General features: G+C 48.7%; 2 protein-coding genes across 4 annotated transcripts in view; one reads left to right on the top strand and one right to left on the bottom strand.

Annotated features, from left to right (window-relative positions):
- Positions 1–177: 177 nt before the first annotated feature.
- LOC121593469 (gibberellin-regulated protein 14-like) lies at positions 178–3,810 on the top strand. Its single transcript, XM_041915803.1, has 2 exons — positions 178–364; positions 2,752–3,810. The coding sequence occupies exons 1-2, from the start codon at positions 362–364 to the stop codon at positions 3,658–3,660; spliced, it is 912 nt and encodes a 303-aa protein (XP_041771737.1). The 5' UTR covers positions 178–361; the 3' UTR covers positions 3,661–3,810.
- Positions 3,811–10,231: 6,421 nt separating this feature from the next.
- Positions 10,232–18,603, bottom strand: part of LOC121591588 — a 62,839-nt gene continuing 54,467 nt past the window's right edge. For all 3 annotated transcript variants that reach the window (XM_041912291.1, XM_041912292.1, XM_041912293.1), the window contains 3 exons: positions 14,788–15,190; positions 11,560–14,722; positions 10,232–11,477 (listed from right to left, as the gene is read on the bottom strand). In XM_041912291.1, the coding sequence (XP_041768225.1) occupies positions 11,138–11,477; positions 11,560–14,722; positions 14,788–15,190 (3,906 nt within the window). In that variant the 3' untranslated portion in view covers positions 10,232–11,137. The remainder of the gene's footprint in view (positions 11,478–11,559; positions 14,723–14,787; positions 15,191–18,603) is intronic.

The raw sequence follows: 18,603 nt of genomic DNA, 5'->3' as shown, positions 1-18,603 counted from the left end.
GAGAGAGAGAGAGAGCGAGAGACACCAAAAACAAAGCCAGAAAAAGACCGAGCGAACTGATTCGCACATATTTCGTACACACGCTGCACCGAAAAACGGGGAACCGCGCGCCATGACGTTCTGTTGGGAGGATGGTGGCCACCATCGGATTTATGATTAAAACCGACTGTGCTGCATGCTGGTCAGGTCAGTACAGCTGGACAACCGGACCGAACCCGGTCGATCTTGGTATCTTCGTAAGACGTGTGTGAAGTTGGCAAGCATCGACCACAAAACGGTGCAAGGATTTGAAATTGTGCAAGGAAAATTGTGACTGTGTGATCGGGTTTGAAGTGGAAAATTGTCTGCACACAATACGAAAATGGTAAATCATTTGTGTTTTTCTTGTTAGAAAATAGAGCGAAGTAACATCGTGCGCACTGCAGTGGACTGTGAACTAAAACTGAACTCAAACAATTTTGTGAGGTGCTTGAAATTGAAAGTGTCTAAAGAAGAATTCATGGACATTGAGATCATTAAAGAAAAGCGGTGTGGATTTGTTGCTAGATAAGAGATACAACGGCAAAGATCTAGAAAGCTCCTACCCGGTACTACGCCAGAGCTGGCAAACTCTGGCCAGCGTGTGGATCGATTATCATTATTCAAAATTGTTGGATTCGGTTGAAAAAGTGATTATTCTGGTAGTTCCCTAGATGCTTAGACCAGATTCTTCTAAAATCGTTTTATAATACTATTCAGTTATCAGAATATACATTTGAATTACTAGAATTCAGATCTAGCTCTAGTCCTGTCCAGTTGTCAACCGTGAATTAATTTTCAATACAGTATCCTAGACATTTCTATGAAATATTCCATGTAAAATTGTCAGCGTAATATTTAACATTTATAGGATGATATCAGTGTTATGCCTTGTTGTACAACATTTGACCTTTATGGGCTGATGATTGAAGCCAAATATTAACATCCTCAATAAACACTGCGGTAACATTGGGGCGGTAAGATCTCCTATTACATTCGTCAACTCATACGACTTATGCGGGTTGACAGGTTCATGCCTCATATAGACCGTTTCCTCGTAGCAAGGACTGACCATCCGGCTGTATGTCCTCGTAGGACGCCAAATAGAAGAATAAGAAAAAGCTCTACTTATTCTTGAAGGCATTGTATGTTTTCGATACGTTCCAATTCATGTTATTGTGATTAAATGTTCTTGACATAACTTAACTTGAACGAATGCAATTTCTTTTGTTTTTCCAATTTTCTCACGTTGATGTTTTTTTGTGTGTGACAAAATAGTGTAGAATATCGTGTATAAATAATATTGCATAGAAAGGAGCTAAGAGTTGCACAAGGATAAGAACACGGTGATGTATCATTTTCAAAAAGTCCCTAAAAGTATCCCTCTTTGGACTAGCATTTCAAGAAGCACGTAATCCATCCCATATTTGCGTATCCCATCAACGTGAACTCATCAGATATAACTATGAGCGTTACTTTTGTTTCGATTTGCATAATGCAATTAATAAATCTGATATCTGCAGTTCAATGGTAGGTGCAGGGCTAATTTTACAAGATCACTTGAACCTAACTGTCAACGCACCTGTCATTAGCTATTCTTACAGTTGATTCATCTTCAACGTCGAGCTTTTTGATTGCACTTATCGAGTTGAATTGATTAATGATCAATGATTAATTTGGAGATTATTCTTTTGATTCGACCCGAGATGAAACCAAAATAGAAGACAAACAAAAGAGACAAATTATGCTGTATATTAGATCTTTCACAGATCTGTAAGATGTAGCAACTTAAATCGCCAATAAACAAAGCAACAGTTCAAAGATGCAACTGTTTACCAATCCGGCCCATATTCCATTTCCTGCCCAGTGTAGCAACAGTGCAACCGTCTCAAATTGTTTGACAACCCTGCCAGACGGTGCAACACTGCGTGCCGTAAGATTGACGGATTGACGCACTAACCCTCGACAGAGAATCTGACGACACCCGTAATGGTCGTTGAATGGGGGAGCGTGATGAATGATGCTGATGGTCAGCGTTGGCTAACCTTACCGGACGAAAGATTAATGACTGAAGAGTGCGTGTGTGTGTGTGTGTGTGTGAGTGTGTATGCGAAGAAATGTGGCAAGTGTCTTACGAAAAAAGCGAACGCACCAGCCCTTCTTCCGCGATTGTAGTGCCGGAGCGTTCTTAACGCATCACGTTCCGGTACGCGTTTGTTTGTTTCTGTGCCCGAGAAGCTGCAAAACAATAAAGCTTCATCAAGCAGCTCGGGGACAGCGGGGGAGGTTTTGAAAGCTTGCCAACAACTAGCTACTACTACTACCACTACTACTACTTGGACGTGAATCGATAGCGATAGCGTTGTCTTCCCTTGAGCGATAGAATGTTACAGAAATTTTGAATTGCAAATGATCCCATCTCTCTCTCTCTCTCTCTCTCTTAAATACGAACTGGTTTTCGGCTCTAAGGTTATCGCACTCTAAGGGATCGACATCGATGATAAGCGGGTTCGTCGCCTGCTGTTTAGGGATTGCTTTTTTCCCTTTATTAGAAAGCGGTTCTTCGCCGCATTTGCATAAAACGATTATACTACTCTCGCTGATAGAATTTTATTATCATTCCATCCAACAAAAACTGGATTGAGATACGCGTTTCATCACAAGCAAGCAGAGTGGAAGAAGCTTCAAATGCCAAAGTGTGGCCAAACATTAATGTATCCTTTCCCCTTCCAGGCAGCAGCACTGCTCGTCCTGATTGCCCTCGTCACAGCCGTATCGGCCGCAGGACAACAACAGGCTAATGCTTTCAACGGTTACAACTACCCCAAACCGACCACGCCCGCCCCATTCACCGGCTACAACTACCCGAAACCATCGAAACCCTTCAACGAAGGCTACACCTACAACACGCCCAAGTGTCCACTGGTCCTCCCGAGCACCACCACCGTCACCGACTACAGCACGCTCGTGTCCACTGCCTACCAGACGCAAACGCAAACCCTTCCCCCCATCACGAGCACCCGGCTGGAGACGTCCTACGTGACGCTGCCTCCCGTCGTCCAAACGCTAACCGAAACCGCCACCCAATTCATTACCTACACCTCGACCGACTTCATCGTGTCCACGACGACGGAAATTCAACCCACTACCGTCACCTCCCTGCTTACCACAACGTACTGCCAACCGAACACTTACCTTCCACCGCCGACGCCTCCGCCCAACACGTACCTGCCGGTTGAGCCACCATCCAAAGAGTATCTGCCCCAGCGTCCTCCACCAGCCACGGGCGGTGCGGCGGGCTTTTCCACCGTCGTGCGACAGTCCGAGTCCTCCAGCGCCGGCAGCGATCAGGGATCGTCGTTCATTTCCACCTTCGTCCAGCAGCAGCAGTCCGGACCGATCAAGCGAGCGACCGATGGCGGTGGTGGTGAGCCGGCTGGGCGCATCCGAGGCTCCACTTCCGGCGAGCAGCAGCGCGTCGAAACGAACGAAGTGCTGCCGGGCGATGAGGTGCCGCAGCCGACCATCAACATCATCTACGTCGATCGGCACGGCGTGTCAGAGGGTACGCCACCGCCCAGCCTGATGAACTGGTTGCTGTGCAAGTTTAATCTATCCAGCGGTTCCTGCACCAACAACTGAAGAATCAACAGGGGAATTGATGCAATGAGAAGGTGTGTGTGAGTGTGATGTTGTGATATTTGGAAAGCGAGAAAGGGGGAGAACGAACTATTAGTGGCCGTGTCTAAACAAAGTTACCGATAAATATACGCTATACTCTATTTATATCAATCTGTGAGCTGTTTCTATCTCTCTTTCTCCAACGCGAAAATAGCGGCAAAAGGCAGGCGGCACTCAAGCGGGGTTTAAAATAAGCTCACACACAACCACACCTTTTGTTTGTGGCACATAAATGCAGATTAGCCGTGAAAGAAATTGGACCGCTTCTTCGTTTTTCAGGGATTTTGGCAACACCTACAGTTCTTGTTAGAGTGGGTTCTTTTTGCTGTGTTCTCTCCTCAAAGTAAGAAAGCTGCGTGGTTGGTTTAATCTTCAATAACGTATGGTATGGTAGGTAGAACGCGCTTCGTCAAAACACGCAAACTTTCTGGGCAAAAAGTGACGAATCGTTATAGAAAAAAATCGTTCCTGTCATCTTACAGTGTGAGCAGAGGTAGTTGGGAGAGTGCAAATGTAAGAAGGATTGTTTATTTATTTATTAGTTCTGAATTATTAGTTCAATTCCCCGAAAATTGCAGACAAACGATCGAGAAGAAATGAGGAAATATTTGTAAATTTTATGAAATTATTTCTAGTTCTTCTGGAGTTGGATTTGTATCCTTTGAGAAGTACAGTTGATGCACAAAACTACATCTTTTAGTGTGCATTTAAATAATTAATAAATTAAATTAATACTCACACCACCTCCATTGATCGTTCTAACAGCATTGCACTTCAGTGTTGCATTCAGTGGCTACCATTCGGTAGACTCCTCTCTTTGCGACTCATCCCGGAACTGGTATCCTGTTATAAAGCAGAATTTCATCCCAAAATTAAAAAAAAATCCCCCAAAAACCACACCGATCTGATACCACATTTAATGATCCCTTTAGTTCGAACTCCAATACTGCCTTCCTCCCCAAAGGCAATTAGGAGTGGATTTAGCTTTATCGTCGCATTCTTTTTTTTTTTTGTTTAAATGGAGTGAGCCCGCTTAAATGCCATCTGGCCAAGAAACTGGTTACAAATACGCTCCAAAAACTAAAAAAAAAACACCCCCAACCACACTTCTGTAAACCAGCAAAAAACCTTGCGTGAGAAGACATCCACACCCTGCCCGGGAGAACAGAGCGAGAAACGTCAATGACCGTCCCGGGCCAGAATCAGAACCCACTCTCTCCTACTCCACGGCTTCATCATCCTCGCCAACGATAACATCTCTTGCACACCAACGCCCAACGGAAGAATTTGAATTTGATTTCGGTTTCCCGGTTTTGGGCAGCTCCCCCGCACACACACACACACCCACCCAGCTGGTCGCGTTCCTTAAAAATACAAAAAAGGAAAAAAAAAAACAGTGGAAAAATGGGGAAAAAGTGCCAAAAATAAAGCTCACAAAGCGTCACCTTCTGCTTCTCCCTTTCCTTCTCCATGGGGTCCATATCTTGATGCTCCACTGATACGACCTGCTGGCGGGCTGATTGGTCGCCGTGAATTTGGATGGTTGATGATAAATATATGGCACAGGGAGAACGAGAAAAAACACACAGTTCTTGCTTACACAGTCTGGAGAGCAAAAGGGGAATCCCAAAAACCGGATCCTGGAACAGGGGTTTTGCAGGAGGACTAAAAAGAAAAAAAGAGGAAAAAAGAACAGATTGTAAATTTTGATTAACCAGAAGAGACACGGCTATCCCTGGTGTGCTTTTCCCCGCGCCAAACGGTCTCCGCCCCCTCGTTGGTTGGCGTTTGAGTAAATGCGATTTGGATTGGGTGGACGGCAGCTTAGGAAAGTTAGAATAACGCTCAACAGCTCACCTAGAACGACAGAATTAGTATGCGGTAATGCGACACCGAACCCACACGCGTGCAATCTGCTCGATCTTGGGGCCAGATTCTGCCACTACAATGTATAGACACTCTACAGTGTGTTTGGATGTGCTTTGGGTAATAAAATCGTGGCCTGCTTTGGTGCGCTTCACCCCGCTGCCGCTGCCACCACGGTCAGATTCACTTTCGAGATCAGGTTTTCATCGCTTCTGCGTTTCGCGAATGCACTTTGACGGAGGTGTCAACAAAGGGAGGGCATTTGCGGGACAGTGGAATGAATGTTTGATTGACAGAAGAAGATCAGCTCATACCACCGGCGTGTGTGTTCCACCGCCCGGTGGGTGTCGTCTAATCCAAAAGGTAAGCCTCGCACCAAGACAAAACGATGCTCATTAGGACGCTAATGCTAATAATCCATAACGGCCAAGGTTGCGACTGTCAGGGCTCCTCTCGCTCTCTCGCTCGCTCTCTGTCTCTAGGGCGGTTTTCGGTTTCCCGCCCTGCGCCGAGAACAGCATCCAGCACCGATGCGGATCCGATTGCGCTCCGCGGTGCGCGCATCATCCCGCCAGCGCGCTCGGGTGCGGTTCGGTTTTATGTAACACACACGCCCGAACGGACGGACGCGCGAATCGGAGCGCAACCGCAAAAGGAAAGGATGCTCTCGCAGGTCGGACAGGTTCTGCGTTGCGGGCGCGTATAAAGCCGAACGTTCTGACGCGAACCGGTGACAGTACGGTGCGAGAAGTGACAACAGAACGATGAAATAGTTCCAGCTCAGTAGGCGACACAGGAATTGGAGATATAAACCTGCAAAAAAAAAAACGGTGTTGTGTTAGTTGTGATTGTCTGTGTGATTGAAGTGAAAGATCGGAAGGATCTTTGCAGCCAAGCTTAAGTGTGATACCTAAAGTGTTGAGCGAAGCATGAAGCAATTGTTAGCGTTCGGTGTGTGCCTGCTGGCCAGTTTGCTGCTGCCAGCGGCAGCTAACCCTCGGTTTGACGGCTACACCTACACTACGCCCGCCGCCGATGGGTACCACTACACTACCCCCGCCTGCGGCCTGCCGGAACCGTGCAATCCCGTAACGACCACCGTCACCAGACCGACCACCATTACCCGGTCCGATGTGCGCACGGTCACCGACTACCGGACGCAGATCGTACCGACGACGACCACCGTCACGAGCCGCACGACTGCCTTCTCCACCAAGGTGGTGACGGACGTGGTAACGCAAACGCCACCACCGGTCACTACCACCCAAACGCAAACCCGCACCAGCACCATCACCTCCCGCTCGACGGCAACGGCTTTCCTCACCGAAACGGAGCGCGAAACGGAAACGCGCACCAGCACGATCACGCAAACGAAGTCGTACACCTCGACCAAGATCGTGCCGACGACGGTGGAGCGCACGGTGACCACGACGCAGCCACCGGTCGTCCTCACCGACACCAAGACGGAAAGGATAACGTCCACGCGCACCAACACGGTCACGCGCACCAGCACCATCACCTCGACCATCGTCGAGCCGACGCCCGTGTACGAGTACCTGACCGAGACGGAAACGAAAACCATCACCAAGACGACGGCCACTCCCGTGCTGACGACGGTCACCCGCACGCAAACCGTGCCCGTTGTGACGACCATCACGCAGCCTTGTGCGCCGGACCGCGCATACCTGCCCGTCCAAGCGACCTGCCCGCCGACCAAGGAGTATCTGCCACCGGTACCGGCCGGACCGCCGGTCGACTATCTGCCACCGCCGAAGAAGGACGTGTCCTATCTGGTGTCGCGCAAGAATCTCTACCAGCTGTTCTAGTGTGTGAGTGTGTTCGTGCATGCGTGTGTGTTCGACAAATCGTTCTCTGCCCAATAAAAAAAAGACATTTCAAATTGGAAAATAATTGTGTATCGTATTGAACTTACTTTTCTGCAACTGCGCTAGGAAGTGTGCGGTGCGGCTTGATGACACCACTAGACATGGCCGACTTGATTGGATGACAGTTCTCCAGGGGTGTCGAACGGGTCGGTCTTCAGTGGGTAACTTGATCTAGTCATCCAGTGAGAAGAAAACCCACAACTCCACTCACCGCATTAACCTTTAACATAACAACACAGACACACACGCGGGCAAGGACACCATGGGGGTAAAATATGAACTTCGGCCAAGGTCGTTGCGTTCGGTGGCGGCGTTCCGAAGACACCGTCGAATGTGGTTATGCAGAACGATAAGGACACATCGTTTAGGGGACAGCTTCTTGGTGCAGTTTGATGGGACTGGAATTGAGTGTGTGGGCATTCATACTAATCTCAGCGATAGCGGCGGAAAGTGTACAGTTGAGAGCTATTCATACACTTTGCCCGTCGCAGACATTAGCATAAATGGGTTTTCTTTTGTTTTCTGATTTTCTTACAAATTTCATTGAACCACCAAACTGGACATTCCAGCATTGTGGACATTCCAGTTGAGTCACAAGCCCAAGAAACGGTGGCAAGGTGATAATCGGATCGGACGAAACAAAGGCACGATGCGGATCAGTTGGACAAACATCTTGTTATGCAAAATCATAGGTCTCGGGCAGAACTGTCTGCCACAGACCTGCGCCGAAGTTTTATTGCACGGTCAGGTTTATCAGCCGAAAATTCCAATTAGACTTCATCTCGTAGCCTTACAACGTGCCTTTTTTTGTTGTTGCTGTTAGTGATCGGCCTATGATCAAGTCTATGATTCTAGCATTCGGCTTGTCGGTTCAATAATTGATACACCAATAAAATCGATCGCAGCAAGCGAGTTAACTAATAAGCGGCGCCAAGTGTTTGAAAGCGTTTAAAATAGACCGCGCACACCTGTACGATCAAGTAGTAGAATGTTGATCTGATTTAAATTTGAATTTAAATAGCCGGTAGGATGCGTACATTGTGAATGGAGTTGGCTGATGATCCTGCGATCGGCAGCAAAGCGACGAAAGAAGGCGGCAATGAGCTGTTTTTGCAGCATTTACAGCATATATAAAATTTTGTAATCCACAATTTATGGCGTTTCAATGCGTGTTGTTATATATGGACTCTTTTCAACAAGGTGGTAAGTAGCACAAAATTTACGAAAAGGTCGACGATGCTGGATTTGTTTGGTAAAAATTGTGAAAATAAATTTGGTACTTAGTGAGATTAAACGAATATCGAATGGAGCAATTGCCGAAGAATTCTTATTTACTACGTTGCAATAGTGTTGTGTAAGCCAAACAATAAATCTGCCTAAAATAATAACAATAAATAAAGGTTAAACTGTGTTTCTTAAATATACACCCTTTGTAAAGCTGAAAAACTCATTACTTTTTCCCTTCTTGCTTTATCGTTTGAAATTGGCCCAAAACATAAACGCCTAAATGTAGGCATGCAAAGTGGCCCTCCTTTATCGCGGTTCCCTCGAAATTGCACTATGGCAATGCTATGGACAACGCTAAAATCCCTTAAAGTAAGGTTTTTACATAGTTTCCATGTTCTATGTTTTGGTTGTTTCCCGTTATTTTATGGGTTTGCCTCACGATTTCGATTTTTAACGTTTCCCGAGTATTTTTGATTCGTTTCCACGATTTACAGGATTTTCCAAGTCAGTTTCGAATGTAAACGCTGATATTCACCGCGTGCAAGATGTTAATCCACATCAATCTAATATTTCATTGCCAGCATCATCATTTTTGTTTTCTTCAGCATGATTTTCAACAACTCTCTTGCTGGATTGAGTTTGACAGCTCTTTGTGATGTGTTGAAAATCATGTGTAAAAACTGAAATTTCATTGTGAAGCAAATGCATCATTTGACAGCTGTTGAAAACATCTTGAAGACGGTGAATAATTATGTGCACATTAAAAATAAAAACAAATTGTTTAAAAAACTTTGTAAATGCTCAAAAAATTGTGTAATATTTAAAAAAAAATATTGAGAAGCATTTAAAATTTATTGAGAAGCTACCAAAAACTTGATTAAAAAGAGTAATGTATTGCAGTTATTCTAACTTTGTTTTTGTTTTTGTTTTATTAATAGTCACACTATAGTAAAGTGTTTAAAAGCGGGTAAAGTTGATAAAACGTATAATTTTTGCAAATAATGAATAAAACGAATACAAACAAATAAAATGATATACAACATCTACCAACATCGAACATCGACATATGAAACACACATACAGTTGTACTAAACGAACACTATTTTCGGTAAAAACAGTAACAAAACACTTACACATTCCAATTCTATTAACATTTATTTGAAAAATAGTTTCCATTATGATAGTAAAGGAGAAGAAAAAGAGAGACAGAGCGAAATGTGGAGTATTTCAGGTAAGAACTTTTAGTATTACAATTTACAACATTTAGCAAAATAGAGAGTGGGAGAGAGGGAGACAGATAAAACAAAAAAGCAAAACATTCCTTCAAAAGGAACTAGTGATAAAAAAAACCAAAGAAATTGGTAAGAAAAAGAGCAATAAGCTTACACATAATGCGCCATTAGTAGAATGTTTAGGGGTTTGTGTGTTTCCTATCATGTACTACTACGATAGCACACTACTAACTGGATAGTGGAAATCTAATAATTTACACAACACGCCTTCGCCTATTGTTCGATCGACAATCGGGATCGCAAAGGGGCACCTTTTTTTTCTGCAGCGCCCCCTATAATTTTGTTACTCAAAAACTTTAACTGCCAAACGGATGGGATGCAATATGTGTATTGCACAAATTTAAAACAAAACACACAACTTTAAAAAACAAAAGATCCTACCGAGCGTCAGACAAATAGGAAACAAAACAAATAAAAAATGCCTAACATTATCGGTCCTCTCTCTCCGTTACGGCTCTCTACTGTAGGTATATATAGCTAGGCTAGTACGACATTCTTCTCGCAAAAGTTCTTCGATTGCAATCGATCGATCGAGGAGTGGTGTGTCGTTTGCAGAACGGCACTCTCACCCCAGCGATCGTATCGATCGCGATCGAACGAATTCTGGCAACTTGGAAAAATCTGGATTCGATTTAGGTTTGTGTTTTCATTAAAGTACTTCAATTGTCCTACCTAATTGGTCGGGAGTGTACAGGTTTCCCATGTACATCGCCCCGACGGTGCATACTATTTACAGTTTGTGAACGAAAGCGCCCCCTACATATTGGTTCATTGCTGGCCTCTTTCTCGTTCTGGAGAAGGAACACACTGTTGCGTGCCTCAACATTCTCATCCATCTCTCTCTCATCTGGTTCGCAATTCAAGCATTTTGACTGCTTTCTCTAAACGAGTATTTCTTAATGCATGCTCTGCCTCACGGTCATCTTCTACCAAACGCTACTGCTGCCCAAGAAATCCATCGATCGAGCCTGAATTTAACTGATTATGCAGCGTCAAACACAGGCTCTTCTTATACTCTTATACCGGCAGCAGCAGTTCGTTTCTCTCCATCTCTGGGGTAAGGAGTCACCTAGCTAGCGCAGTTGTTTGAACTTTCTTCCTTCCAGCACAACAGGAAAGAAAAGGGTATTTCACGGGTTCACACACACACGGGCGGGAGGCGAGTGCTTACTTCTTAATGTTACTGTAGCCGGAGTTGACCTCCAACCCTCGGTAGTTTTCCGGATAGACGTAGATCGCTTTCCGCTCCGACGCTTGGGCCTGATCGTCCTGCTCCTCGGACGAGGTCAGTGCGTACGAACCATAGTCGGAACTATTCTCGCCCGATGTCTTGGTTTCCATCTGCTCGACAATTCCACTGTCCACGATCGGGACCTCGTCAAAGTTTTGCGTTTTGGCGTTCTCCTCCGCTACCTGGACGAAGGCGGCCGACAGCTCACCGCTCAGATGCGTCACGCCCTTGGTCGCGATGTCGTACATGAAGATTTCCTGCTCGTCGTAATCGTTCCTTTAAACATTCGAAACAAAAACAAATGGATTTTAAAATTGTATTTTTTAAAAGATATTTCAACCCCTCCGAGGTAACTTACCTCGTCACCAGCAGCACCACGCTCTGCAGATCGACGTCCGTCTTGCCCTCGCGGTCCAACCACCGGCGGAAGTTCTCCCTCGACGGCTTCTTGATCAGCTGCTTCAGCGCTTCGCCCGCAATGAACTTGATCTTCTTCGAGTCGAGCAGCACATCGCGCTCGAACCGCGACTGCTGCTGCTGCTGCTGCTGCTGCTCCTGCTCGGCCGCATCCTCCTCGGCATTGATCAGAAACCCGCCCGTGCTGCTGCCCTCGTCGCTCTCTCCGCTCTTGCCCGCCGTCGACGACGCTCCACTATCCACCGGCGCCAGCACAACCACGCTCGCAATCTTACGACCGCGCAGCTCCGCCACATCGGGAATCGGGAACTGGGCACCATTGATCTTCAGCGGCAGATAGCGATTAAACACCTGATCCGCCGCACCCGACTCATCCTCCCCGGTCACATCGACCGACGGCAGAATGGTCGAGTCCTGCTTAATGTAGCGATCCGTCACGTTGCGCTGATTGTTCGAATCAAACCGCACCACCTTCAGATCAACGTTCTGCCGCTCCGGCATCGTCACGATCGTTGGCTGATCTTCCTCCGCCTGCTGAACCGCCCCCTCCTGTCCCTGCTGTGCAATTTCGTACCGATCGCGCTCGTCCCGCTTGTCCTTCACGTCGTAGTTCTTGGTGATGAACTTCTCCGCCAGCTTGTCACCGTTCGGTTTCACCACCGACAGCACATTGCTCGACCCTGCCAGCTGCGAACCGCCGCCCGCGTTGAAGAAGTTGGCCAGATGCTCCGGCGGCAGATTCTCCAGCGCCGTCTCGCCGATCTTATCGTAGTCCAACACGCTGATGTCGGCGTTCTCGAGAATGCCCGACGACAGGAGCTGCTCCCGCAGATCGTCCGGCACCTCGGCGGGCAGCTCGAACAGTGCCTTCTGCTTCTTCTGCTCCACTGCCGCCTCTTCGGCGGGCGAGAGAGTGGTGGTCGTTGGCGGTACAGCCGTGGTGGTCGTCGTGCGATAGGCGGTCGTCGTCGGTGTCGGTGGCGCCGTGTAGCGATTGACGGTTGTGCGCGGAGTCGTGGAGAACGTCGGCGAGTAGGTGGTACGGGTCGTACCGACAGTGGACGGTGTACTGCTGCCCTGTGCCGCCACCGCGTTGAAGTTGGCATTAAAGCGAGGATCCACGCGGTAGTTCAGTGGCTCGGAGTTCGGAATGATCTGCGCTGCCTGCTGGTTGACGTACTTCTGGGGCGTCGGCAGCGGTCCAATGCTGGAGGCGAGCGGGCCAATGTTTTTGTTCTGGATCGTCTCGATCGTGGGTTCGATCGAGTGACTAATGAGCTCCTGCGATGGCTGAATGTTGTAGAACGGAGGCCGGTTGCCAGTATCGGCGGAGAGACGCTGCGACGTTGCTGCCGGTCCGCTGACCGTTTCCGTGATGTGCTTTTCGTACTTCGATACGGACGGTACCAGTTCGCCGCCGGCCGGCAGGACGTGCTTCAGGTTTGCCAGATGCTCGTTGTTGGTAAGGCTGGAGAGGGATGAACCCTTCGGCTGTTCCGGTGCGCGGGTGGGACCCAGGTTCGGTGCTGCCTGCTGCACCAGTCCACCCTGTACGGGGCGGGGCACATCGTAGTAGTTGGGTCGTTCGTTCTGCTGCTGGAAGGTGGGCGTTTGTGGTGGCTGTGGTGGACGCGCCGCCAGGAACGGTGGCTGCTGCAGGCTGGACGGTGGCGGTGGTACAGGTTTACGGAACTGTTGCTGCTGCTGCTGCTGTTGCTGCTGCTGTACCTGAGGCTGCTGTTTGTAGAAGTTGGTGAACGGTTGGTTAAACTGTGGCTTCGGTTGCTGTTGGGCCGGCTGCTGTGGCTGCTGTTGCTGCGGCTGATACTGCTGCCTTAGCGGTGGCTGCTGGTTGATGTTGTGCAGCGGAATTGGGATCGGTTTCGGCTGCTGGTACTCTTGGCGCTGGAACTGCGGCTGTTGCTGTTGCGGTTGCGGCTGGGGCTGATAATAATTTGGCTGCGGCTGCGGCTGTTGCTGCGGTGGGGCCGGGAAACGAACCTGCTGCGGACGTGGTTGAGGCACTGGCGCCTGCTGCGTGAAGTACTGCGGTTGGGGCTGTTGCGGCTGGGGTTGCGTGTACGGTCCACGGTACTGGAACTGTTGCTGTGGCTGTGGCTGTGGCTGTGGCTGTGGCTGAGGCTGAGCCTGCTGGTACACAACACGCGGTGGCTGCGGCTGCGGCTGCGGTTGTGGCTGGTAGTGCTGATGCTGGTAGTGCTGCTGATGCTGCTGATGCTGCTGGAACTGTGGCTGCGGTTGGGGCTGCGGTGGTGGCGGTGGCTGCGCACGGTACTGTTGCGGAGGGGCCGGCGCAAATCGCTGCTGTCCAAAGTTTTGCGCCTCCTGATGCTGCTGCACAAGTGGCTGAGCTTGCGGTGGTGGTGGTGGCGCTTGATGATGATACTGATGTTGCTGAGCCTGCACATTATACTGATGATGGAACTGCTGCTGCTGCGGCTGCGGCTGCGGTGGTGGCTGATGTTGCTGTACCGGTGGCAGCGCCTGATAGTGCTGCCGCACCGAACGATCGTGCTGCTGCTGCACAAACTGCTGGTGCTGCTGGAAGAACACGTCCGACTTGGAGCGCTGATCGACCGCGTGCTGGGGCAGCGCAACGATCGGCTGCGCCACCGACTCACTCTCCGACTCGGACACCTGATGGCCCGACTGGTGCTTGTCCTCCACGCCGAACGAGATGCGAATGCCACTGTTGCTGTGGTACTTCTCCGAGTCCGGGTTGATGACCGCGCGCAGCGTCGTCGTCTTGAGCGGTGGGCTGGGCGTTACGATGATCGGCTCCTGGGACGGATCCACCTCCTCTTCGCTCTCGTCCGGGATGGGCTTGATGGCCGGCAGCGGGTCGTCCAGCACGAGCTGCCCGTTCTTCTCGTCCTTGTGGTACTTCACGTAGAACACCTGCACCTCCTCCTTCTTGCGCTTCTGCGGCGGCAGGATGGTCTGGGCGTCGAGTGGCAGCGAATCGTTGCTCTCCTTGATGATGATCTCGATGATTGGCTCCGGCGGCTCGATGTAGTGCGGATGCACTACCGGTGGAAGCGACTGGAAGCTGCCGATGCTGTTGCTGCTGTCACCTTCGAATCCTGCAAAAACAGAGCTCAATGTGTTACTCATTTCACAGACAGCTCCGAACCAGCGCTCATCTTACCTTGAAAACCCCCAGAGGATCCGAGTGCCGATCCGGAGTGCTGGTGCTGGAACGAGTACTGCTGCGGCTGGATGTAGTTGCTCTGGTAGTGGTTGTACTGGCCCGGGTCTTGGTACGCGTGCGACACGCGGCGCTGGGCCGTGTGCGCCGGTACGGTCTGGTAGTAGTTGTAGCCGTTGCCGTTGCCGAAGTTGCCGAACTCGAGCGTGCGCTTGCCGCGCGCCTCCCGATCGCTGCCCGGTTGCTTCGGCTCGGTGGACTGTTTCGTCGTCGCTGGCGTGGTGGCCAACGGTGCGCCCGATTTCGTAGTCGTCGCTGGTTTCGCCTTTGTTGTGCCGGTGGGGCTCGTCGTTGCATTCTTACACTCCACGTACCCATGGAGGACCACCAGGGTGGCGACCGCCTGCCAAGATAGGGAAGGAATGGTGAAAGCGATTAGTGAGAGCAATTTCTGGTACGTTTAATGCATTCTTGTGCATTGGAGCAACGATTGCAGTGGAATTTATATAATTGGAGTACAATTAAATGAATAATTAAAACCGAAGAGCTGTGAGATGGCTTAAAGCATCTCAATGTAGTCATGTCCGCAACGAGACAATTAATGGTTGTAGATTTTTTATTTTAAAATGAAGCAACAACTCCCGACTCCTATTCCAATATTTTGTCTTTACATCAATCAAACTTCACTCAGCGTCATCCCAAGAATCCAAGCACTGTGGCTTAAAATCAACAATATCGCTTCGTAATCCCCAGCCGGCCTGATAAGTGGAATTATTTTCTCACACGTCAAATGCCTTCGGGCCGCCCTGTTATCGGATGACTTTCACTTTCGCTTCATCCAGCAGAACAGAACATGCATCACGCCGGTGGTGGAGATTGTGGAAAGAACACCTGGCTGATGGTAGGGAGCAATCCCAACCGGTATCTTCTTCACTAATCTGTACGCTGTAACGTAATAGCATCGATCCGTATCAGTGCACGATCTTGCGTTCTCGCGCCGGGTCTCACCGGGAGAAGATGCGCCAGGCTTGTACGTGTGTTCTGTTCACTTTCCATTTCACGCCCCTTGCTGCAGCCATTAATCATTCCGGGGCTGGTGGAAAAGCTTCCTTCACCATCCAGGGCGCCACCTCGAAAGGGTGCCTGGTACCGATTGCTTTCCTTTGCAGCGCTTTCTGCCGTGCGCCCTTGGCCACAGATGACGACAATAATGTCCAATTAAAAATGAGTTAAATTTTTTAAACGATCGCAATGATGATGAGCCTTCGGGTGGCGGTGGAGCGCCTGTGTGGTGGCGAACCTTTTCAACCAACAGCGACTCACAAAAGCGCTCCCTCCGCTCGGCATTGTCCGATTGGAATCTTTTCAACCGTTTCGGTGGTGATGATGTTTTTGTGTACAGTGGCCGCAATGGAGCATGTGGTGCCGCCCTGCGCAATGCCAGGCAACGCGGTATCGAGATGGCGGCTGAGCAATGATGAGCATCGTATGCGCAGCACAGGTTCAACAGGCGTACACTGGAGATGCGATACTCGCATTGCGCTTAAAGGATAAGATAGCAGTTCGGTAATGGATAATTATACAGCATGCTTTTGTAACCCTTCAATGGCGAATTGTCTGAGCCATTGGGATGTACGTGTTTTGGGTTCACAATTTTCAATCAGCCAGCCTCTAGGCTCGAACAGGCGCCAAGTGCGCACAGTGTTTGTAAGTTATGAAGCTGATAGATTTAATTTGTATACTCTTCCCTTGTTGTAATTACAGCGCCACTAGAGGTTCCCTGCTTGCATAAAACCCTTCAATGCATACCCTCTTGAGGCTGTTTCCTGTCTGTAAACAAAAAAGTAAAACACTCAAAAAATACCGTCATCTTCATATTTGAATATTTCCCACACGTCCATCCGTGCATTTTAGCATCACGGCAAGCAACCAGACCGTCATGATCACGCTCTGACAAACCGTGACCACGATGCGATGCGATGAGCTGCAGATGGGCGATCTTTCACCCGGCCCATCCAACGAGGTAGCTCCATTTTTTTTGGGTGGGAGAGTAGCTACCGAACCTAGTGGCCACCAATGTGGGTCCACCATCACTTTACTGAAATGGGTGATTTTACAACTTGTTATGATTTTCAAATGAGCTTCACCCACTAGCACCTCGCGCCATGAATATTGCAGGGCCGGACCATTTAGTTCGTTGGTCACGCTTTATTTAGGCAACGCTGTGACGTGCCGTTGTTCAACACTAATTAATCACCCGCGGTTGTGTTGAGGATGTGTGGCTGTGTGCTATTTAAATGATGAGCAATGGAGGATGGGAAGATGTTTTAGCGCTGCTGTTGCTGCTGGCTACAACAATGTTGCAAACGTGGAAGTGGAAAAACTGCACCAGACTGTCAATAAATGTGGTTATGCAAATGCAGCTGGTAGAGTGTAGGAATGGTCTAACTATCACACAGAAGATATACAGATTTAAAAGAGAGAAAGATGAAATTTTGATCGTAATAATCTAAACATTGACAAGACATAAAGCAACACAAAGGACCCAGGGGATTTCAAACTCATCACCACACTACAAGATTATCCACCAGCGCTCAACCGGTGCAAGAAGCGATCGTTAATCACACATGACTCAATTTTGTTCCTCCCCGAGCGTTAAGCGATTAAAGATAGCTACGCTCGACGAGACAAAGCAATGACACGGCGATGCTCACCCCAAAAATTGCCTTCATTCGGGAGTCATCGCCATCGCCCCAATCGTTCGCTGCACGCTTCTGCCGCTGCTATCACAGCACGAGATCATAAAACTGCTCAACAGAACGTACAGATCGTAGACCACACCACACGGTCGTTCGATTGGATGGCAGATGGCCGGGTCACACGATCTTCTCGCCTTCGTTCGGGCTGGGGAATCGATTTATTTCTCCGGCCCGGCACCATCGTACCCAATATTCGTACAACACATTCTGGACACAACGTTTTTACATCATGCGGACAATAAATCAGGGGATGGCTTTCAGCAGCAGCAGCAGCAGCAGCAGGTTCAACTTCTGGTAGCCATCCCCCCGTGTCCTCACACTGCCAGAAGCTGCCGATCGGAGCAGCGGGTTGAACAAAATTTTTAAAATCCCACCGGAACGAATAGTGGGGTGCCGAAAGAGAAAGTCGTCGTCTTCATTTGAGAGGTGTTTTGTGTGTTGGCTTATTATATTGCTTGATGTTGTTTTTTCCTTTCGTGCACCCCTTCTAAAATTCAGTGACAGTCACTTGGGTGTAGTTTTTCGCCTTCCCTCCTTCCACCGACAAGGCCACGTGACTTCGTTGTACAATCATGCATCGTTACAAGCAACGCTAACGTGTACTGTTGGCTCTGTTGTCGGATGGCGGCAAACGTGTTTCTTTACCGCACATCTGCGGAGCCTAATCTGGAGATTTATGCTTTCGGCAAACTACTCGAACGACACTGTGCTGCGGCGTTGATTTAATTACAGCCGACAAGAATGATCTCTCTCGCTCTGTTTGGTAGTTCAACAAGGGTAGATCCCGTTCTTCCCCACACGAAACAGTGCCGTACCATAAAATTTATAGAATTTTAATGAACCGAGAACATCGGCTAAACCTCACGAAATTGGTAGGATTTCGTCGGTGCGGTCGCACCGATCAAACGGTTCCTATGTGTTCCTTTCACTTTCACCCATCCGCGCACACCGCACACAACAAATGCATCGGGAATGTGTCAATTGTGTTGCTACTTTTCGGTGGATCTATCCGATAGGTTTGATTGTTGCGCGATCATTATGTCTTATTTGTTTGTAC

The sequence above is a fragment of the Anopheles merus genome, chromosome 2L (assembly GCF_017562075.2).
Source record: "Anopheles merus strain MAF chromosome 2L, AmerM5.1, whole genome shotgun sequence".
Lineage (NCBI taxonomy): Eukaryota > Metazoa > Arthropoda > Insecta > Diptera > Culicidae > Anopheles > Anopheles merus.
This window is presented reverse-complemented; position numbering and strand designations above follow the sequence as displayed.